This window comes from Corvus brachyrhynchos, unplaced genomic scaffold, assembly GCF_000691975.1.
Source record: "Corvus brachyrhynchos isolate BGI_N302 unplaced genomic scaffold, ASM69197v1 scaffold115, whole genome shotgun sequence".
NCBI classification, from domain to species: domain Eukaryota; kingdom Metazoa; phylum Chordata; class Aves; order Passeriformes; family Corvidae; genus Corvus; species Corvus brachyrhynchos.
In genome coordinates this window covers 2,517,011-2,540,491 of record NW_008239553.1, presented here as the reverse complement: position 1 = coordinate 2,540,491, position 23,481 = coordinate 2,517,011, and the positions used below count along the sequence as shown (strand labels likewise).

The 23,481-nt window shown below is 38.9% G+C and overlaps 1 protein-coding gene across 4 annotated transcripts in view; it reads right to left on the bottom strand.

The window, feature by feature from the left end:
* Positions 1–15,110: 15,110 nt before the first annotated feature.
* The window catches only part of CUNH11orf74 (chromosome unknown C11orf74 homolog), a 40,925-nt gene continuing 32,554 nt past the window's right edge, over positions 15,111–23,481 (bottom strand). For 3 of the 4 annotated variants that reach the window (XM_017742261.1, XM_008639389.2, XM_017742263.1), the window contains 2 exons: positions 22,647–22,777; positions 15,111–16,141 (listed from right to left, as the gene is read on the bottom strand). In XM_017742261.1, the coding sequence (XP_017597750.1) occupies positions 15,974–16,141; positions 22,647–22,777 (299 nt within the window). In that variant the 3' untranslated portion in view covers positions 15,111–15,973. The remainder of the gene's footprint in view (positions 16,142–22,646; positions 22,778–23,481) is intronic. The other variant, XM_017742262.1, reaches the window with a different exon arrangement.

The following is a 23,481-nucleotide window of genomic DNA, read 5'->3' as shown; positions in this document are numbered from 1 at the left end:
CTTCTTAAGAGAAGTCTGGTGAACCCCCAGAGAGCTGGTTATTGGCAAATCCCTCCTCATGTGAATTTCCTTTCCCTCTGTATTTCTGAATTTCATCTAATTCATGATGATTCTATTTTCAAGGGAAAACATTGTCCTCTGAATGATGTTCCAGCCTTTTTCTATATTTAAATCACTTCCCAGCATTGCCACCAGTAAATTTCACTATCAGACACATTCTTTTGTATCACAGATACTAATTAGAGAAGAAACTGGATCATCATGCAGTAGGCAAGGAATCTGGCAGGGAGGCCAAAGACATTGGGTTTATAGTCCACAAAGTAAAACCTAATTTTTTTCCAGTAGCAACAAAAACGGTGAACATAAGGGCAAAAGTATGATTGCTCCTGGAACTGAGAACCTCAAAATAATGACTTCTGGGGAAGAAACAAACCCCCAGTGATCTCAGTAAAGTGAACCAGATACACTTAATCCCAGAATGACAAGAAAAAAAGCCAGATTGAGACACAAACTGAGTAGTAAGGATTTTTAATAAACTTTCAAATTGGAAAATATCATATGACTGCAAGCAAAAATATAATACCTTTACGGAAGAGGTAAAAATTACTGCATGGTATGGATAGTTCACTACTCTGACCTAAGTAACACACTGGAACAGATTTTTGAAGTAAGGAAAAGAGGGGAAAATGAGGTCTGCATTTTCTTTAATAGGAATTTATTTTCAAGACAACAGGTTAATATGACAGGACAAAACATCTGTCACAGAACAGCATGGAACATGTTGGAATATACTTCAAGCATCTTGCAGGAGCTCTCCTATACTGCTGCAGATGCCCAGACCACCCAAAACAAGGATCTTCCACTGAGAAGTAATAAAACATGAAAAGGGAGTTTCCCAAAGACAATCTCAAATGGTGTTTGCTACAAAACAGATTGCCCAGTGATTGCAGGGTAGTAGAGAAGAATAAAGTGAGATAATCAGGATAGCAGAGCCATTGCCTCCACTAACCATTTTCTAGCCTGTGTCACTTCCTATGAGGACAAACTGGTTTTAGTTGCTGCAGACAATTGTATTTCCATGGTCCTGTCTGAACTACTCTGTGGTTTTGCCTCTAAAGGAGCTTATATTACATCTGAAACCCACACAATAAATCCCTTCTTGATGCACTTCATGAAAGCAGGACTCTTAATTCAACATGTAAATGTGATGTTCAAACTTTTTCCATGTGCTGCTCTTGCAGAAGAGAAAATATATGCTGTACTATGGATTTTGTTGCTTGTTACCATCAAACCTTGACCAAGTAAAATATTATCAGGGTAGGAGAGCATCCTGATACATCAGCTAAGATACATCAGCTCTGAACTAGCGATGAGCATTAAATATCACAATCTCTGTAACTTTCAAGCCCTCAGTCAGTACTCTACAGCGTCTGCCTTTACTATCTCTAGCTATTGCATTTCTCTTCAGCACCTTTCCCTTGCTGAAATACCTCTGGCTGCTCAGTGGAAACAGATCTGCACACCAATGAAACCTTGCTGAGACTCCCAGGGACTTCAGGCCTCCACTGCAAAAATGACACTTGTACTGGCTTTTAAAAAAGATTGGCAGAAGATGCTGCAGAAGATCACCATGCCATTTATACAGAGTGCCAAAAGCAAATTTTTTTAGAGCAACTGGAAAATGTTTGGGCTTTTAGCACTTGTTTGAGATTAGAAAACAAATATTTTACTGCAAAAGCCAGCAAGATTTTTTTAAGGATCCTAATATCCTTCTTTCTAAATTACAGATGTTTAGCTTAGCTATTTCTCTGCACTTCTCAGATGATAATTTTTACAGAAGGGATTTATCATTTTCTTACTAGTAGTGTTTGAGTTTGTTTCTGTCATTTTCAAACTCAGATTTAAAACCGAAACAGAAAGATGAAGGTAAGCTAAATCTCTGAGGGAAGCAGGGTGGTGCATTTCTTTGCCTTCTGACTGTAGGCAGCTGGGCCAAGGGCTCCTAATGAAATATCACTGCATTGTTAATCTCCAGCAGTGTGGGCTGTAAAGCAAAAAGCACAGAAAATCACACAAAGTAGTACAATCCCAACACACTATTGACAAGTGTTGGGCAAGCAGGGACTTGGCAGAGGCTGAATAGGGAGAAATGAAATAAAATAAGCATGGTACAGGAGCTATCATAGCATTTCTGAGGCAGGGAACATGGAGAGCTGCAAGAAGCTTCATCAGCAACACAGAGAGGGTGGGTAACAGCACTGAAAGATCAGTAACTGTGTCAGTCTGGCCCAGGCAGTAAGTGGCATGGGCAGCAGGTCTGGTTCACATGCACAGATTGAAGTGGGACCTTTACAGCTCCAGCTGAATCCCTCGAGGATGACACATTTTGAGTAAATGCATTACCATGGTCATTTCTTCTTATTTCTCTTTCCAAAAAATATTGACAGCAGAAATAATGATCATAACATATGGGCTATGTTACACATCTGAAAAATAATTGTATGACACTTAAGTTTCCTCCTTCAGTACATTTCTGAAGGCCTTCATTTTGGGTTTTGGATGCAGGGAGAGGCAAGACACACCAGACTCCTGATTAGCAGAGCTGCTGGCCAATTTCATTCCAACTTTTCCACTAGCACTTAAGTTATCCCTCTTGTGAATCAACAAAGAAGACATTGAATTATACAGCTCTTTATCTTCATCCTGGAAATGTACACCTAAAAATGGTCTTACACATTGAAAAAACCACCACTGCATTTCTCTGCTATCACTGCATCAATTACTTCAACATATTTTCGGTGGTTTTAGATGGCTTTTATTTACAGTAACCTTACCAGTAATATGATACAAATACTTATTTAATTCCTAATATGTAGTTTTTGCTAAACTGAACATGTGTTGCTCACAAAAATCAACCTATCTGAACCAGTGTGAATACACTTGTCTCTCAAGCATGAATCTAAGTAGTTGGTTGAGTGTGGCTGACTTGGAGTGCTTGCTCCCACACTTTGACATTTGCTTTTTTAAATTTTAGTTTACATTTGTGTCTGACAGAATTAGGAGAAGAGAACAAAGCACGATATTGCTTATTAGCTGAAATAACCTGTACTTTCCTTCTTGCTCTATAAGACAGCATCTTGACATCTTGCAGCTTTGTTTTTCCCCTTGGCCTCTCAGAGAGCAAGGAAGCCATGTGGAGGTAGTTTGGGATACCTTCTGACTTCATTGCTCCTGCCACCAACATCTGGAGTTGAATCCAGACTGTTTAAGGAGAATTAGAATAACCGGGCAATGGCTGATAACTTGTCTAGATCTAGAAAGCTGAATAAACAGAAGGGGGAAGAAACCTCATCCATTTTGTGTTGGTGGAATGGAAATCAGGTGAGCCACGACAGGCACAGTGAAAGATTCATCTGCCAGGGCACAGAGATCATTAAAAGCAGAGGAACACCAGGGAAGACCGTGGCTTGGGAACTGAGCTGCTAGATCTGCAACAGCACACCAAAAGCAGGACAAATATGAAAGAAAACAGCCTGAGAGACCTGAAACACTCAGCAGTGTTGGCTTTGTAATGCAAGTACTCTCCTACTCAGTCTGCCTCTGAAGGGCCCTCCTGTCAGGCTGAACAGAGAAGAAAGCCAGAGGTACATGAATCCTTGGCTGCTCTGCTGCAGTGATCACTGAAGAGTTCAGCCAAACCACACTGGCTCTCAGGGGCTTTGGTGCTAAGAGCCATCCATGGCCACTGAACGCAGGAACTCACACGTGCCTAGAATTTCTCCAGTTTCATTCCACTTCTTTGAAGACATTTAGGAAAGCTTATACTTAGGCTAGAGATGCTTTTGAAAGAGTGAGTTCACGGCCAACTTGTTTAAATAGTAAAGCTTTCTTTTCAAAGAGAGAAGCCTTCAGTTTCTGATTCCTCTGTGTGCGTGATGGGTAGAGTGCTTCATTATCCTAAGTGCTCCTCTAAGGCAGGTGTACTTGGTTTATGGAATGAAACTAAATTGTCATATCTTTTTCCAATACCAGCTACATTATTTCTGCAAAACTTAAACTGTTTCTCTGTGCCTAGGATGCATGCAAATAATGCAGAAGTGGTAAAAAGAAAGGAAGAAAAATTATTTTCCTATACCTTACTCTTTATTTTACCAGAAAATACAATCAGCGCTACCATGTACAAGTATAATATTCCCTGGGTAAAGCAGCGCTCTACTGCATCTATCTATTTATTGCACAGTAAATGAATATGGGCTGGGTGAGTGCCGCGTGAGAGCTGCTCAGGAGCGGTGCAACATTGCCACCATGTGCTCTGCACCGAGAACTGGTTTTATGGAGTCAGCTCAGTTACCCTCCTGTCTGCGTTATTTTAGAGAAAAAGAAAAAAAAAAAAATTAAGGGTAAGTAAGTCATTTCTCCCCCCAAAAAAATTTGTTTTACTGTGGATTTAGGCAGTGGGAAACTATGTCTGGAGCATTGCCCATCAGCCACCAGTCTCTTTAGAGAGTCAGCCAGCAGGCAGCACACTTGGGAGTCCCCTATTGGTCTGTTGTTCTCGTGGGGCACACGAATTGCATTAGGAATTAATGATCCCAGGCTTAAGTGGAAAATTCAAGAACTGAAATAGATCAGGAGGGAGTGGTTTTTTTCTAAAAATACCGTACTTCTTTAACATTTTTGCTGAAACTGCCAAGCAGCATCTTTCTTAGAGTAATCCAAAGAAAATCACATTCTAGTTACAGTGGGAATGATTAGCCATACACGATTGCCTCTAAGGATCAGTGACATTTTCAATCACCTTCGACACAACCTTGGTCTTTTTCAGAGAGGCCAGGTCTTGACTAAGTGTGATGCTGATCTCAGCACTAATAGAATTCACAAACAATCTATCTTTGCCTTTCAACAAGGCTAGAATGTTTTTTCTCCTTCTTGATGAAAAAGGCTAAACATTAAACATAGGACCTTAGTGCAATCAAACTACAGTAGAGTGAAGGCATACTATGCTTTTGGTATTTTTCACTTGGGAGAACTAAAGGAGTACATAAAAATATGGTGTCTGTGATGGTAGGAAAGACAAATTTAAATAACAAAGAAGAAACAAGATTTTTTGTTTCATAATCTGAATTGATGGGAAGGTGGAGGGCTACATTCATGCCACAGATGCAAAAAGCAAATATGTGTTTGTACCAGCAGTGTGGATACATTTACTGACTACACACAGTCAATCAAGCCTGACCACCACAGTCAAGGTCACTGAAGCTACAGTCCCCAGCTGGTCCAGAAGACAGGCAGCAAACCTGCTGGAACCAGGAAGGGGCGGGTACTGAGCTGGCCCTTTCACCCTACTGACACCCTCAGTGAGCCACAAGCAAATTTGAAACATATCCTCGAGGAAGTGAATCTTTACTGAATTAACTGGCACAAATTGCACTTCTCTACCTAATGCCAGGCAGTGTCATGCAGCCATTCTGGTTCCTGGCTTTGCCATTCTGGTCAAAACGAAACCTTTTTATTGGTACACAAGACTAGAGAGTGCATCTGACAGCACTCCTTGCATACTGCTGTCTTCCAGCCCAATTCTGTCACAATTCAAAATGTTAATTATGAAATCTAAGACCCCTAACTAAATTAAATGTCTAAATAATGCTGAACGTACTAGCTCAGAACTTACCAGTCCTGTGGTACAGTGCTCACAGCCATGATTTTGCACCTCTGAAATTCATTTCTAGTACAGATTTTCCTTCACACTGCTGCTAGAAAGCTTCCTATCCCATTTCAAGTATTTCCAGAAGCATAGTTACTAGTTCCCTTTTATAAACAAATCCCTCATCAGCTGGCCCTTCTCTAAGAAACCTGAAAGAACAGAGAGCATGCAATGAGAATACTGTTCCTCATTTGTACAGCTTTTTATTTTTCGTTGTTTATGGCCTTGAGACATTCGAGAAATGTGTGATAATATTTTATCTGAGTTTAGACAGTTATGAGTGAATTCATGAGAGATTCACTGGTGATGGAGTCTTTATTACTTAGCTCTTGGATACTTGACTCTACAGCTCACCAGAAAAGACCTGGCCCACCTCAGCATGAAAAGCAGGATGCAGGCAAATACATTCCCAGCAGACAAGATCCATCAGGGAAAGTGCTGTGACCCAGTTGTACTAGTTCAGCAAGACAAGAACATGTCCAATATCAAACAGACATATCAAGAAGATTCCTAACGTTATTTTCTTTTGACAATACAGTGTAGCATCATTATAAAACATGCATGATTTGCAAAAAAAAAAAAAAAAAAAAATCAAATGTGTTGTTTCTTGTCATATTTAGAACACTTGAATTAAAATTGTCATTTAAAAATCCTCTTTGCAGCAAACACTACAAATGTAATTGTTTTCAGCTTGATGCAAAAACTGGTTTCAGAAGCAGCTAGTGCAGCAACTACTCTAGATGCTACGACAAATTCCTGTCAATAGTTCTTAGCTGCACATGGGTTTGAGGATCATGTCAGTACATGACTAACAGACAATCACTTCCACTCCGTATTTCAGTCCAGGACCAATAGAAAATACATCTGAAGCCTGAATATTTCCAAAGCAGGGGCTGTCTTAGGGCTTGAGGGTTTGGGTTCAGCCCCCAGTGAGGTACTAACCCTGAAATTCCACTGACTCTTCACTGAAATGGGCTTTTTGTTTACTCCATTCAGCCTCCCTCCCATATAAAAGGTCCTAATAACTTTTATGTCACATGCTCTGCAGTGAATGGATAATTGCGTCAACCCAGCAAGAGCATGACTCACTAAGTGAGCAATATCCATTTTCAACAGGGCAAAAATATCAGTGTAGACCCACTTAATTGTTCCATGATACAATTTAGCACTGCTACAGCATGTATTACATTAATTAAAAGACTTTCCTTCCCGTCAAAGGTATAATCAAGGCAATTTTCTTCCAAATATAATCAGAAAACTATGCAAGGAAAGCTTTGCAATATGAGCTCTTTTTTCATGTGGGGAGTTAATTGATTTTCTATCATTTTTCCCCTTTGGGATTCAAATGAAGCTTTACAAAAGTTGTTGCTCTTTTATATGTAATTGGTCCACTTGAACTTTTAGAGTTTACCTGAAACTAGGCCAGCAAAGTACTTTTTTGCTCTCCTTCTTCTGAGAGATTGTATCAACAATCATGAAAAGAAAAATTGCCTAGAGGTCACAGAAAACCCCAGAGTGCTTAAAACAATTAACATTTATAACAGAGAAACTTTACTGTGAGGTGGAAATCAGTTTCCTCTCCTATTGAACACATCAGCAAACATCTTTCTGAATCTTAATAGTATAGGGGCAGTTTGAAGAAACACACATTTTTGTTTCCTCAGTGCTTGGCACCAGAGGAAAAATTTCATCTGGAAAAGAAAGGTTGGGGAAGGTGAACTGAAAAGCAAAATTGAACACTGTCACACCAACAAGTAGTAATCAATCTAGATGTTGGTATTCTCCCCTAGTCGTTCTTTTGCGGAGGGCAGGGTGAGGCAGGATTACATGGAGGCTTGTTTTGGAACAGAAAATAACCAAAAACTCCATTCTCCTCGGAGGAGTCTCTTGGTAAGCTGCAGCTCCCTGGAAGTGTCCCAGAGAATTGGCAGCATTATACAAAAGCCCAGCTACAGAAGATAAGGAGTGTCCATGTGTTTGCTGTGTTGATTCTGATAGGGCTACAGTGGGATGGGAGTATCGAGGGGAATTGGTAGTGACCAAAAGACAGACTATTTTGAAGTTGCCTGAACTGAGTTTTGCTCTGAATTATTTCAACCAGCAGCACCTCCCTGATTTGGGTAGAACAAATGCTTCACGAAAATACCAGCTTACCCCAGTATGCATCTACTGAAATTGACAGATGGTCAGCCAAAGGGTTTCGACAGCTTCTTCAGCTCTCAGTATGGAGAAGATTCCCTTTTCCTGTTGAGAAATGTAGCAATGCCATAGCTTGTTCTCTGTACCCTATATTATATTGATTGCTGTATAGCAGCAGCTGAGACCAATAAAGGCAAGGAGAGAAAACAGTAAAAGAAGCATGCCCTGCAAATATAGATCTTACAAAGCTTTAGGATCCTGGAAAAAAAAATTAACTTCACTTATTCCAAAGTAATATCAAATGTCATGTCATTTACTTCAGCAAAGAGCTCAAGGCTGAGCCATGCAGTCACGAGCCAAAGATCTACATACAGACACAGGTTTTCTCAAAGCCCTTATGAGGTTCTGATCCAACATTCCACTTCCAAATTCTAATCTAAGTCACCTTTTTAAGAACAGAAAAAAAAAGCCATCTCTCCTATCTTACTGTGCAATTGTAATGCAGTGAGACTGTTCAAAAAAAGCAGAATATTTAAATAATATATCATTGTTCATTTTTGCAAATGCTGGCAGTGATGCTTCATAAATGGGCTGTCAGCCTGTGTACAAATCAAGAGCTGGTAGAGATGCTCCGGAACTAAAACAACCAGACTGAACCTGCTTCACTAAACTGAACCATCCTTTCTTCCATTATAGAAATTGGAACTCAAGACAAAACAATCTCAATAAGCAAAATTTTTCAAACCTTAACCATTCATTCTCATGTGCCTTAATCTTGCAGGAAAAATATTAATGAAATCCAGCTGCTGGCTGATGCACTACTCTGTCCCTATGGCATGTTCTCCAATATTTATTTCCAAATTTCTTTTAATTGACCTTAGCAAATCAGCTCCACCAACTTCTCTTTGTGATACTTGCAGAGTCTAGTGAATCTGAATTTCAGCAAGCTGTTTTTCCTAAATTTAACATTACTTAATTTTATTTCATTCTTAATCACTTCTGTTCAGAGCACTCAAAGCCATGGTTATTTTAGTATCACCTTTGAAGGATGTCTTTGATCTGTTGATTCTGGGGCAGAGAGTGAAAAGTATCAAAAGAATATACATTTCTAAAACTAAATTTTGGGAGGTATAGGATTACAAGCAGTGCCAGATAAACACTCATTTGCACATTTGTGAGCAGAGCCCAATCCCGTCAGTTAGTAAATGCTATCAGTTGTGAGCACCTTGTAAAACACACCCAATAATGAATACTAGTTTTGGTTAGCTTGCTTGCCAGCACCTTCATACATGGGGGTTTGGGGGTGCAGTGGGGAGGGGTGATATTCAACTGGCTCTTTTCACAACCAAGCTTCTCACACAAACATTGCAAAGGAATCAAAAAGCAAAATATCAAGCATCGCACTCTGAGCACAAGCAACATTTGGCTGCTCAGCCAACCTCTCTTCCCACTACCTCTCTTCTTCCTGCTTAAGCAGAAGGATATCCACTGGGCCATTGGGGTTTTGTACAGTTTACATTACTAATGTTCATGAATGGGAAATAAATCCGTGGGATTCAGGCAATGTGTCACAACCCGAAACAAAGAGCCTTAAAGGATCATGATTTTGTTGTGGGAAACGTTGTTCAGCTAATGAAAGCTGTCGGTATTTTTGACAGTCTGGATTTTGAAATATGTTAGTTAAGACAATCCTTGGTGAGCAGAGGAGACAAAGCGTAAGCAGCTGATTTAAACAAAGGCAATTTGGAATTAAAGTTTCATTCAATAAGTAGGCTGACCATTATTTGTATTTTCCTGATTGTTCTGACAGCTTAGCAAATGCTGAGCTTGAGCATGAAATTCTAACCATGCTTTGATGCTTCCTGGCCCACACACCAGCCTTCCATCTTTTTACTTTAAAATTTTATCCACCAGGAAAGTAGCTCATTGGATTAGTGTAGTGTCAACTTCTGGAAAGCTAGTTGCAAAACCGACATAGGAAAGACAAAATCAAAAATAAGGAAAAGAGGATGAAAAATGCATTCCAGCGTTTCTCTCTCAAACACCAAATGTGCAATCTGCAGGAAATCTAAATGGCAGAATCAAGACTTTAGGTAATCAGTAGAATTTGTCCTCTTGCTAAGTTATTCTGAGGAGCATAAGCAACATAATAAATAACACTTGCTTCTTTCTAAGAATTATGCACTTCATATTGCACCTTACAAGTTTTTATGCATATGGACATAAAAGCAGACAAATTCAAGAAAACTTAGAGCTTACTTGCTACAAGTACACACCTGCTCTCCAGAAACTGCCACCAGAACCCTCAACCACAACAGCCACATAAGAACAAACTCTGTCATAACATATGATAGAATGAGGCTAAAGCCTTAATTTATGGTGTTAGCACTGCCACAAAATATACTGAAGAATCACATACAAATTTTATCTCATTTTAATGGCTCAAGAGATAACTGTGTTGTAAATCCACATGAATTACAAAATGATTACTCTAATTTTTCAGCTGGGCATTCAAAGGCTTTCAAGAATTGAATGAAGTCAACAGAACATTTTAGTATGGTTCACTCTCTAGAAAAATAACATCTGACATTTAATTCCACTATCTTTAGAGTCCTTTTACCCATTACCTTCCTACAGAGCGCAGTTATGCCAGTTTTCACATTTCATTGGTTCTTTTTCTATAGGCAGGTTCCTCACTGCTTTGGGTTTTTTAGCTCATACCAGTAGTATGTGGTTGCTAGAGAAATGTTTGCTTAGTGATTTTTAAAGTTAAGCATCTACTTCCCCAAAGCTTGGGAATATTCAGATCAAAGAGAGCTTTGAATACAAAGAGAAAGAGCTTCTACAATCTGAAATTCAGTGTGAAGTTAGATTCAGGAATCTTGTTCTATCTTTACTTATTCTTTTGGAAAGTGTATGTGGAGAGATGTACTGAACAAGACAGCACAGAGTACATAAAATTATAGATCATTTATCAGGGGAATTTTATTATCTGTCCTTTTTGGAAGTGCTGTAAATGAGATAAATATTTCTGCATTTTCATAAGGCATTAAAATTGATTTCCATTTTAACTGTGGGGCCCTGCAACTGCAGATAAAGTAGCTTGTCTATAAAAATGACAGTACCTTTTAACACTTGTTTTTCTTCTTACAAACTTGTCGCAGACAAGCACTAAAACCATCTTCAGTCTAACTTGTGGTATTCACAGCCCATACACCTGCGACATAAGTCGGCTTAGAGTATCTTGCCAGCAAAACACAAGGTGCCACCTCCAACAGCCACCAGTCAAAAATTTACCAAACTCACCGTCTTTTGAGGTGTTCTACAACTTAATACCATTACAGAGAAAACTGTCTGCCTTGTTTTCCCAAGGGATGTGCAGATATTTGGCACCTGGGAGAGCTGCACATGCCCAGGACTGGCAAAGGCAGCCGGCTCTCAGCGACAGGAGCCTGGGACAGATGTGGCACCCCAGGCCCACCTGTGCTAACTGACTGCTGGCCACAAGAAAGCACTCCACGGTGGGAATGCCCTGTGCTGGCACCAGCACTTGGCTCTGTGGGCAGGGAGCTGCTTCCTGAGGCCAGCAGAAACCTGGGCAAGGGTTTCCTCACCTCACTCAGGGATTTGGAAATGCAGGGGCTGAGCTGCAGCCTGGAAAGGAGGGTGGCGAGCTGGCTGCTCAGCATGGCCCAGAAAGGGAACAGGGTCCAAGGAGTCTCTGCCCCAACATTTGTCAGGCACGTCTTCAGAAGCAGAACGTTCACTACTGATGTGACACAAATTTGTGCTGAACAGAGGTGAATAGCCACACTTGGCTGAACTATACAGGAGTGTGCATGGAGCCACAGCACAAGACTGCTGCTTCAGCTCCTTTGGTCAGTGTGCCTGAATTATCTCACGGTCTCTTTGCAGGGCTGTGAAAATGCATACCCTGGTGGGACTGAGCTACTGCTTAGACTCCAGGGTAAAAATCAAGGTAGAGGACAACAGGACATAAATCAGCTTCCTATCCAAGCAGACACTTTGATACCAAATGTCTGTTTACCCACACTATGATGTAAATGAAGTTGCTGAGCAACCAGGGATTTGGTCCTATTTTTACTTCTGCATTTAAAGTAGCATCACTGAGTCTACCTTTATAAGAAAGTGTATGTTTTTACAAAGGATGTCATATATTTTAAAAACAGTTCCAAGATAAAGCAAAGTCCACTTCCAATCCTTGCCAAGATGAAGAGGGATAAAAACCCCATTAAAGGAGGTTGAAATCTTTAGTAGTTATGCATGTAATCAAGTTTCATGATTTGCACAGGACTTGACAATATATATGATATTTTTATTAAAGCAAAAAGCAATGTTCTAAGCACACACAACTACAGAAACTCCAAAATTACCTGTGTAGTATCTGAACAGTTACAAGATATGTTTTTTACATCTCATTTCCATTGGCTCTTCATTTAAATCTTTTCCCATAATGATAATGGGTCATATACATAACTATATATTCAATGAAGTTAAATCAGGAATTGATTTGGCTCCATATTCTTTCAGCTAAGACTGTAAATACCAGACTCCTGTCTGCTCTGTATGAATACAAATGGCCTCAGTTGAGTTCTGCCAGTTTATAGCAGCAGAAAATCAAGGCCAGAGGATCAAAGAGTCTTTTCCATAAGAGCAGGGATTTGTTTCCATGCCATCTTCTTCATAAGGTTCTGAATTATCTGGTGGGTACTCTCCATACTAAAATTATTTTCCTTCAGTGGCATTGTGTGTATACAAGTGTATACCAGGATACCTCTGTGCATTAATAGAAATATATTTATACCTATAATAACGTCTGAGTCGGGTTTGTCTACATCTCTTTTCATTTCTTCAGTCTTCATCTCGTTCTCCCACAACCATTATCTCAACAAATAATTACTGTTCCTTTTACAGTCATGAGAAGTGAACATTAACCCTGAACATTAACAATATCCAACCTTTCACCTCAGCCAGCCAAGGAAACAACCCTTCAGTTTCCTGCCCCAGTGGAAGGATTATTTCACTTCCCATAAAACTCAAAGGGTTCCTAAAATTCAAAAGAGTTCCTCTCCATAACTGAGGATCCACCAAGATTGTGGAGAGAAACAGTCAGTATCCTCCTGGCAGCACCAAAAGTAGCAACAAGCTCAGCACAGATAAGCTCACTGACTGATAGGGATGCACATGTCTACTGCACTTTAGACATCAATGAAGTCATGAATACAAAGGGATTAGGGAGAGGCACCACACAGCCTTCACTTCCAATGGGTTCACCCAGTGTCAGAGATTTTGCAGTTCAAAATCCTTGTCAGTGTGGTAGGGAGAAAACTGTTCCCTACTGCAGCAGCCCCTAAGTCGATCCCAAGCAGCACTCCAAGTTTCCTGTTCCATGTGAGAGTTTTGCCTTTAATTCTTTTGGAAAACAGGAAAAGGGTTTAGAAATGGCCATAAATAGAAAAGATGAATGTCCCTTTCCAACCTCTGCTGAAAATATTAAATATTAAAGGGAATACAAGCTACAAGAGGAAAAGATATATATTATTCAGACTTCAAACCACCTCACAAACACTAAACCAATTCCAGGTAACTAACTCCATGAGCAAGTATAAAATTTAACATGCACATAAAGTATGTTCTTTAAAATGACAACCTGGTAATGGCTAAGAGGAAAATATGCCTCCTCTGTGAAGGGTAATCAAATGAAAGGTACAAGCCAAAAACAACCACAGGGGCAGGCCAATAAAATGTCATGTTCAGAAAATGTAGCCTATTATTGCCTAATCTTCACTGTGATATTCATGTCTGTTAACAAAGAGTAAAAATCTAACTCATGAGTGGTGTAAATGTAAGTGAATTATTCCCATTTCTCTGTGTAAGATGAATGTCACTAAAGAGTTCCAATTTTGTTGGGTATTCTGCAGCAAAGTGTTTCTTTATATCAAAGGAAACCATATAATGACTATACTGAATGACACTTATGGAGCATAATAGGTACTCTGAACATTTGGTAAGAATCATCTGCTTATGAGAGAAGGAACTGAATGGCTGGCTGTATCCCTAACGTACAGTGAAAAAATTGATAATGAAATGAACAGAAAATGCACTTAAGAGATTCCAGAGCTGATTTGGCCTGAAGAATATTATAAACCCCTAGACAAGCTTTCTCATTGACTCTACTGGAAGTAGGATTCCCACAGAATTGATCTATAGTTTGTGTGACTCACACCTTTCTAAAAAACCACACACAAGAAACACCAAATTCACCATTCCACAAAGCCACAGAAGTTCACCTTTACGGCTGATTCTTTGTCTGCAGGATAGCAAACTCTGTACAGAGAGGTCTCTCAGACAGAAGGTTCCTTACTTTATCTTTGCTATACACACATATGTAAATGAGGTAGTCTCCCTTATTTTTCTGTTGAGGCTTTCAAAGGCTGACCTTGCTATCATTATACAGCACTTCTCCATTTCCTTCTCCCAGATTTGTTATGGAGCTCTTCCAGAACTTACTTCTTATCCTTCTCATGTATACACATTATCTTCGTCCTTCAGAAGAAGATGAATTAACAATTAGATCTGTTCAGAAATTTTTAAGGTTTCACTGGAAAATTCCAGTTGGATCTAAACCACCCAATTTAAAATATCTCGGGTCCAACAAAACACTTCATTGAATTAAAATAAATTCACATTAAAAAAAAAAGTTTCAGAAAACCCAGCAGAATCTGCTACACAGCCAATTGCATTTTAAAAACCATTTTAACTACAGCACAGGCATCTTTGTGAGTGTAAGTGTTAAAAAAAAATTCTCATTACCTTCTAGCAGCAAGGTCCTGTACAAACCAGTTTTTCTATACAACATACTTGTAATTTTGTATCAGTCTCCTTAAATATCTTCTGTGAGAGCTCTTTCTTTTCTGCTGTTTTTTTTTGAATCTCACCCTTAAATTATATCCCCTAATCAAGGTAAATACCATTCCTCAAAACCAATGCTATTCAGATTTCAGTGGAGAATGATTATGGTTTACAAAATCACTGATCCAGAAAATCTCCCTTGGAACCTTAGAACACCTTTCTTTGCTTTTATAAATTACTGACAATGAAGCAGCCAACTGGCCACAGAGAATTCATCCACAGCCTTTAAACAAATCTATGGTTTGGTGCCTTGTCAGTCTGCTCAGGCACTCTTCTCATATTTATCATGCTAATCACCCACTTCAGAAATAACAGAGAGAGGCCAAGGACAAAATGCTGGTCAGTAAACTTTAGTGAATGCAGTTATACCAGAAAATGACCAATAATACAATGCAGCATTGTGATGTTAAACCAAGCCTCAATAGCAAAGCTTCTACAGTCAGCTGAAAAAAAAGGATGCTAAACTCTGAAGAGAAGGACACAGAGATGCACACTCTTCTCTCCCACCCATATAGCTGACCTTTACTCAACTCCAGCTTGCTGTATTTCAGTGATGCAGAGTGTAAGCTATAAGCTGTTATTTGGAATCATCTCCTGTGAAAAAATGTAAAATCTGACAGCCTTTCAATGCCAATTCCTTTAATGGATGAGATTGCTATTTTTTCCTCTGTGTGGAAGAGGGGGTTTTTTTGAGCAGTTACTGTTTTAATTTTAGGAGTTGTACCACATCAATTTTGATCAACACAAAAAGTTTGTTGGAAACAGGAATATTTATTTTTTTGCAGAACTGAAGTAACTCAAAAGACAGAGAAAAAAAATATTCCCAGATTTATTCACTCATGTATCTCTATACATTTAAAGGAAAGAGTTCATAGACCGATTTGTCAGCTGCTAAAAAGCTCTTCATTGCATTACTGAAAGAAGGAGGTAAAAGGCAGCTTTAGGACCAGCTTTGTACTACTCAGGAAGTGAGTCAAGACCAGATATAAGCAAGAGTAGTCATGATGCTGTTCTGAAATCCACCAGTTTTGTTGTTTTGGTCCTGTGGAGGAGTCACTCCAGCACACCTATCCTGAGCCAATACAGGCTCCAAGGCACCTTGGCAGAACAAACAACTAATCTTAAATAAGGGTACAATGAGAAGCTACATTCGTCCCATAAAAAGGATCACTCCAACAGCCCTGCACAGGACACCTTTCACTCAGTCTTTAGCTCATGCTGATTTGACATTTTACTCGTTTTCTTCTCCTCAGAAAACTCTACAATGGCCTTCAGCTCAGCTTCAGAGAACTTAGGTGTCAGTGCCACGTTGTCATAATCAAATTCTTCATCAAGTGAGAATGGTTGAACATCATCGCCCAGTAGCTGTAATGAGGAAAAACAGATACATAAATAATATTGCTGCAAGTGATAATAAGGAAGCTCAAAATGTAAACTTCTAATTAATATTTAATTAAACTATTTTTTCTGACTCTAACACTCTCAGCTGATTAAGCTCTTTTTAAGTAAAAGAATAAATTCGATTATTCAATTTGACCTAATTTAAGCCATTTAATGTGCCCCATTTGTACTGTACTGTATCTGAATGAACATCATTAACTAATTTTGCTCAAGGCAAGGAATCTAAAAACCTCTCTTGCACACATCTATTATATCCCTGCCACTTGTAGCAGCAAGACTGTGGGGATATGGACATGTTATATGCAGCTATGTTACATTTCAAAGACAGATTCCATATCCTCAAAATTTGAGTTAGTATTACCTAAAGCTTCAGCATACATGCACCTGATACTAACGTAACATTCTTCCCAGAACACAGTTTTAGTGAAGGAAAGGCCTGCAATGAGCAAAATGACACATAATCAATTTTCAGACTCCAATAATTTTTTTTCACCATCTCAGAGACATGGAATTGGCTGGTTTGAATTTTTTGCATGATGAACATAAGAATTGTACTACATTTGCCAATATGTGCTTTGTTGACATATTGTATAGCATTTCTGTATTGCTTCTGGTTGAAATATCTCAGAATAAACACTCTGCCTATAAAATAAAATAATGAAAACAAATAACTACGGCAGGTTCCATGCTGATAAGAAGCTGCAGGGTCCATGACATGAAAGGTTTATGGTAAGCAGTTACATAAAATGAATTCCAGGGCAACACAAGAGACACATCTTCACCATTAAAACCGTATAGGAATGCTCCCTATCCCATGAGAAGTTAATATAAAATGTCTAGAAACGTGTTTCAAAGATTTAAGCACTTCAGCACCAAATCAGCAAAATGTTTACACACATGCTTATTTTTCCAAGCTTCTGACAAGTCCTGCACGACTACTGATGTATTTGAAATTAAAAACACAAGTATTTTCTGAAAAGCAGGAAGAACACTCAGCATCCTACGATCACTGCTCAGTTTAGAAGGCACAGTATCCTGCACAATTTGATGTGACATTTTGTAACAAGTAGCATTGACACAGTTAATAGGTCAGAGAAGTGGTAGCTGGATTCCTCTCTGGTGGTGGAGCACTTGATAGACAGGGCAGAGAGAATCTGGGTAGTATCTACATCCTTTATTAATAAACTATCATGTTGCATGAATAATCAGGAAATAATTTTTCTGGGGTAGAATCATTTTATTAGTCATCTGTATTACCCAATTTTCTAGGGATTTGGCTTACATCGGCTTCATTAGATGTTGGACCATCCAAATAATCCTGGACGCAGATGTGTAGACCATGGGCATTTATAAATGGGAAAAACTTTGCAGATAGAGTTGGTCTAGAAAACACTATTCATTCTGCACACAAAGATTATCTTGCTTATATCCATATACTATTTCAGGTAAACCAACATTAACTTTTATAAATAGCACATTTGAAAATGTTAACAGGAAATAAAGCCTGTACACAAGCTCTCATTCCCATTAAAGATAAAGCCTTGACCTCCTCAGCATATTCATGCTCATTTTCATCTTTTCCACTGGCAGAACCTCATAGAATTCCTTGTCAGTAAGGTTACCAGCAACTGAGTAACAAATGGTAGCAGCAACCAGGGTTCTACTACCTTTCATTTGCAGAAATCCAAAGCACTTTTCCAAAATACAATGCAAGGCACAAATATTTTCCAGTTATTTTGGTTGCAACAATATTTTTTACAATACTGTGCTGGTTTTGGCTGGAGTAGAGTTAATTTCCTTCACTGTGACTGGTATGGGGCTGTGTTTTGGATCTGTGCTGAACACAGGGTTGATAATACAGAGATGTTTTTGTTATTGCTGAGCAGGGCTCACACAGAGCCAAGGCCTTTTCTGCTTCTTGTACAGCCCCAGTGGTGAGGGGGCTGGGGGTGCACGGGAGGTTGGGAGAGATGCAGCTGGGACAGGTGACCCCAACTGACCAAAGGGATATGCCAGACCACGTGACATCGTACGCCATCAGTGTATAAAGTGGGAGGAAGAAGGAGAAAAGGGGAGTTTGGAGTGATGTCGTTTGTCTTCCCAAGTGACCGTCACGCATGGCGGGGACCTGCTCTCCTGGGGATGGCTGCGCACCCCGTGGGAGGCAGTGAATTAACTCCTTGTTTTGCTTTGCTTGAGTGCGTGGCTTTTGCTTCCCCTATTAAACTGCATTTATCTCAACCCAAGAATTTTCTTGCTTACTCTTCCCATTCTCTCCCAATTCCACTGGTGGGTAGCAAGTGAGTAGGTGTGTGGGGTTTGGTGTCTGCTCGGGGTTAAACCAGGACACACATCTAAGGTAACTGAGCTAAGAAGAGTTCAAACTACAGTAAGCTTTTATAAGGATTCTACAAAAGCAAATCTGTTTTCCTCTGTCAACAGAGTTACAGAAAGTATACACACATCCACTCTAACCTTGTCTTGGCCTTCATGTAATTCCAGGAACATTTTATGCAGATGCAGCAAAATACTGGAAAAACTTTTGTTTACAAAACTCAACTCCAAAATGCTAACTGAAATAAGATGCCAAAATAAAACATACCCAACTTCACCCTGTTAACAATTTTTCTGTTACCCACTCATTGCACATTTGAAAAGTTTATTCACACTGAATATTTATCAGTGTGCTTCATCTCTCAAATGAATACTCAAAGCATTAGGGATTCCTTTCTTTCTTCTTCTCCCAAGAAGCCATTGACTTCAAACTTCCACGAAGACAAGCAATCTAAAACTTATATACTGCAAACTGCAATTTTATTCTATGTCAAAAGGAAGACATTTTACAAAAGAACACTGAATCCTCTGAGCTGATCAAGTTATTATCTTGTTATTTTTGCCTAAGGAGCTGAGAAATATCTGAATTTCAGGTGTCTAATTTAACATCTAATTGAAATCTTTTTGAGAGCTCTCTGGGAATAGAATCCTGCTCTATTAGAAAACTGCCAGTTTGCTTAAGATTGCTTCTGTGATTTACTCTCTGAAGAGAAAAATCACTTTCATTTACAGTTCCTACATGTCCAAATTAAAGGAGGGAAAGAATGTAATATTCATATTAATAACAGAAGTATTTTGCTAGAGGTTTTTTTACAAAGTAATATTGTAAATAGAATATCTTAAATTTGACATTTTCAAAAATCTATTAATAATTGGCAACTCAGTTCTTTTATTAATCTGTGTGGAGTTACACTTAGCTGAACAGCTTGTCTCTGTCCTTCTAAAACTTGTATTTCTGTGTAATTATGGCACTCTATGATTCACTTGTTCAAATTATGTGAAGTATGCACATACACTCACCAATGATTTCACTGCATACTCAAGGGAAAACTTACTAGTTCACTAACAATAAATTTTAAAAAAGTGGGGGGAAGGCTTTATGCTACGATGGTCTCACATAAGCTTAATATATACTGGGGTACTTAGGAGAAAAAAAAGTTTGTCTTGAGCTTGGGGGACTGGACTGGAAGTCAATAAATCTTGACCAATTTTCTACTTCTGCTTCATCATTCTGGACAAGTCCTTCAATCTCTGTGTCTTTACTGGCCTCTGAGAAGATATAACTCTTCCATCTTCTCTCACTTAGTCAATGCTGTCTTTTAAGTTCTTCTGTGTTCTTGTTGCATTTATGCATAGCATGTGGCAGAAACAAACCTCAGCTGAGGCCTATCAGTAAAACCTTAATCTACAGGAACTCAAAGGAAGTTGTATTTCACAGGATACACGCTGCTGTGCCACAGATTAACATAAAATAACAGACATGCTGAATACTTTTTTGAATGTTCAAACTACAAACAAATAAAGAATAGAAGGGCAGAATTCTTCTTTCCTAATCCTAGCCATACAAAAAATCAGGTTTCTAGACTAAGGTAGTCAATTAGCCAAAAATGGCCCAGCCAGAGCTTGTGGATGAAGATACATTACATCTTCCAACAAATTCCTACAGCAAGTGGGATTAATCACTTTCTGGAGCTGCTTATCTCTGCCTCTTGGTGACTGGAGGACTAAAACTACATTTAAAGCTGAAGTTAGGTGAGATGAATCCCACTTTGAATGCATGTTTAGAGCGAGTGGATGGAAAATATGCAGCAACTGCACTCATGTATGCAGAGAGGGCAATAACGAATAAAGATGCGAGGAAGCAGGCATTAAGACATAAAAATACTATGATATCTTTTATGAAAGAATGTATTAATTAGAATTAAAGGAGAAAATAAATTTCTGGGTAGGGGAGGGAAATGTTTTGTGATAGTGTACTTCAAACATAGAATGAATGCTGGTTCAATTTGCAGTGGCCTGTGGCTCCACTGTCAATGTTCATATCCTGGAATATATTTATGTCTAAAGTGAGGAAAGAAAGATGAAGCAACAGTGGTGGACAACAGAAATAATTTTCTGTGTCATTCACTAAGCCACTTTCTAACACCTTTTGACAGAAAAACATTTTCAGGGAGACAAGTCGTTCTCTAACAATTATTCAAGTTATATACTGGGTCTTAGCAGAGCTTCTTTTTTTAAATTTTCCCTAGCAATATGTTGAGAGATACACAATTTACCCTGAAGTGCCTCACAAGTGTTTCCATAGCATAGACATTTCTCATCCTGCTATTTTTCATAGAGAATGGTCTTCCATTCTCTAAGAAAACCAATTAGGCAGCCACATTCTGTTGCCCTTCCCTAACAGATTTGTTTTGATGGACAGAGAACAGTCTCATTTTAAAGCAGAGATGTCTCCAGGGAAAATCTTTTTCTCTTTCTGAACTAGTCCTGCCATAAGCAATGCAAGACTTAATTTTCAAGGCAATGACAATTTGAAGCACTGAGGGATTTTAAAATGGACCTGTTCAATCTTGACAGTTCTAAAAATCAGGCCACAGTTATATTATCTAAATGAAGGCAAAAATATGTTTATAATTTAGGGGAAAGACTGCCTTCATTTTAAGTAGCCTGGCACCAACCAAATGGTTGTGAAAATTGTCTTTCTTCTTGAAAAATGCAGCAACTCATAGCCAATGTAATAATACTCAGTTTCTTTCATAACCCAACTTTCTCTCAAATGGAAATGAATTTTGCATGCAGTCGGATCTTTATCTATTTTTCATGAACTATAGTTTAAAGAATCATATGCAGTCCTTTATGAACACTGCAGGCTGCTACAAACCTCCTCCTTCTTTGGTTTCATACAGAAGTTATGAAATGAGAAAGCTATAAAACCTCATTCTAGTTTTTCCAGTGTTATTTTGTGTCCAATGGAACATAAAGGCAAAAACCTTGAATTATGTCAATCCTTAGGGAAAAGAGTGAATATTTTTATTCACAGAATGTTGGGTATTAAAGCTTGAAAGGTCATTTTAGAACTTCTACTTTTTCCCAAAGCAGACTTGTTCCTTATAGTAAAGAGTTTATTGCAAGGAACTAAACACAACTGAGCCAGGAAAGGAGGCACCATATGCAGTGCTATAACACCAAACCTTCATTGGTCACGCGTCATTTATAAACTTGATTTAAGCCTCACGGAAACATCAATAAGCACATGAAACTATCAAAACTGGCCCACTTTAGCTGCAAGCTAACTTCAGCCTCTATTGCAATGACCAGGCAGGGGAAAAGAGCAGTGAAGAATTCTCTGCAATAGAAACACCCCCAAAAGTTAATGCTCACGCTATTTGGATAGGAAGCTTAATGACTTAAAATAAGCCTGTGAGCAATCCACACCTTCTGTTGCAGTTTGAAAAGAACTGGATTTCTGAAGGAAGACAGCAATTCTAAATTAAAGCTTGTACTGACTGTGTCTGATTAAAAGGCTCAGAGTCCATAAAGCAAACCTCTCCACACCAGACCCTGACAATGCAGTTTCTCAGCAGCATCTTGCTACTACTCATTTCTGAGGGACCAGATCTTAATTCTGACCACAATATATTCTAAAACCGTTTTTTTAATTTTAAGTGTCATGTTAAAGGGATCATTCACTACCTCCCTGCTGCAGAAAATGGCTCCTATATTAAGCCAATGAGTATGCCGTAAGATCATGAGATCACTGGAAAATGAAATGGTCCATCATTCTACGTAAGGATTGCTAAAAGGCTTAAAAGTGCGAGAGCTTACTTGAGTATTCTGTTAGACAAATTAAACATTAAAAATCCCACATACCACTTGAAGTATTGAAGTACACATTTTGAAAATGTAGGATTATATAGTTGCAGTGCGAGATAAAATAGTGTTTATTTCAATTCTTAACATAATTTAAGAATTCATTATTCGTTTAAAAATTAATAATATGACTTGTTAACTCACAGCAGTTCCACATCTTCCATCTATATCCCTCTGTTCTTGTGAAAATAACATTAGAAGCCAACAGGGAAGAAACAAATAGGCCAAAGCCCCAAAGTTTGAATGACTACATCTGACCTCATACCTCTTGGGCTTTGCTGTCTGATGGCTGGGGAACTGACCACGCTCTGAGCTTCGGCTGAACAGGCTTATCAAAGAAGGGTGTACAGTAAGTCATTGTCTCTTCCACCTCTCCTGGGAGAACTAATGACCCTGCTGAATAAAAATAGTCAATGTTAACCTTCCACTCAATGCAAAATTAGAAAAATCCTGTTAAAATCCTGTAGTGCTCAGACATGGGCAGTAGCTTTTTAGTCAGTGTGATGTACTTATTGTTGCATAAGCTACCATTAAAACAGATCCATGGAGTCCTGAGCTAAAATGTAGATAGTAATACTGTACTAAGGAAAAATCAAACTTGGCTGAAAACAGACAGCTTTCTTCTTTCTTAAGGGTGCTGAATTAAAATCTGGATGCACATGCTCTTAAACTCAGAGAACACCTTCCATCTTTCTTTCGGAACAAAGATGGAAGGTCCTCAGCACAGATGCCTATAGTAGAAGTTACAAGATACCTCATCTGACACTGATGAGCTGAGCAGGCTCATTCATTTCTCTTTTGTTAGAACTTCACCATCTGTACAATGGGCATAAAGAATCATCGCAAAACATCTTCGTATGACTCTCATAAGACATTAAGTAAAAATACCTGGTAGAACTACTAACATGCCCCACTACAGTGCCAGATGACTCTCTTGTCTAAGGGTATTTCACAGACATCTGTTTCTCCCTGATCTTTCCAAAAAGAGGTACTTGAGAGGACCTCCCCATATCTGGGATGGAGTGACGCGTAACCTTTCCATACGGGCAAGATGTGTTCCACAGTTCACAAATGCACAGCTTTTCTGAATCACTTTTCCT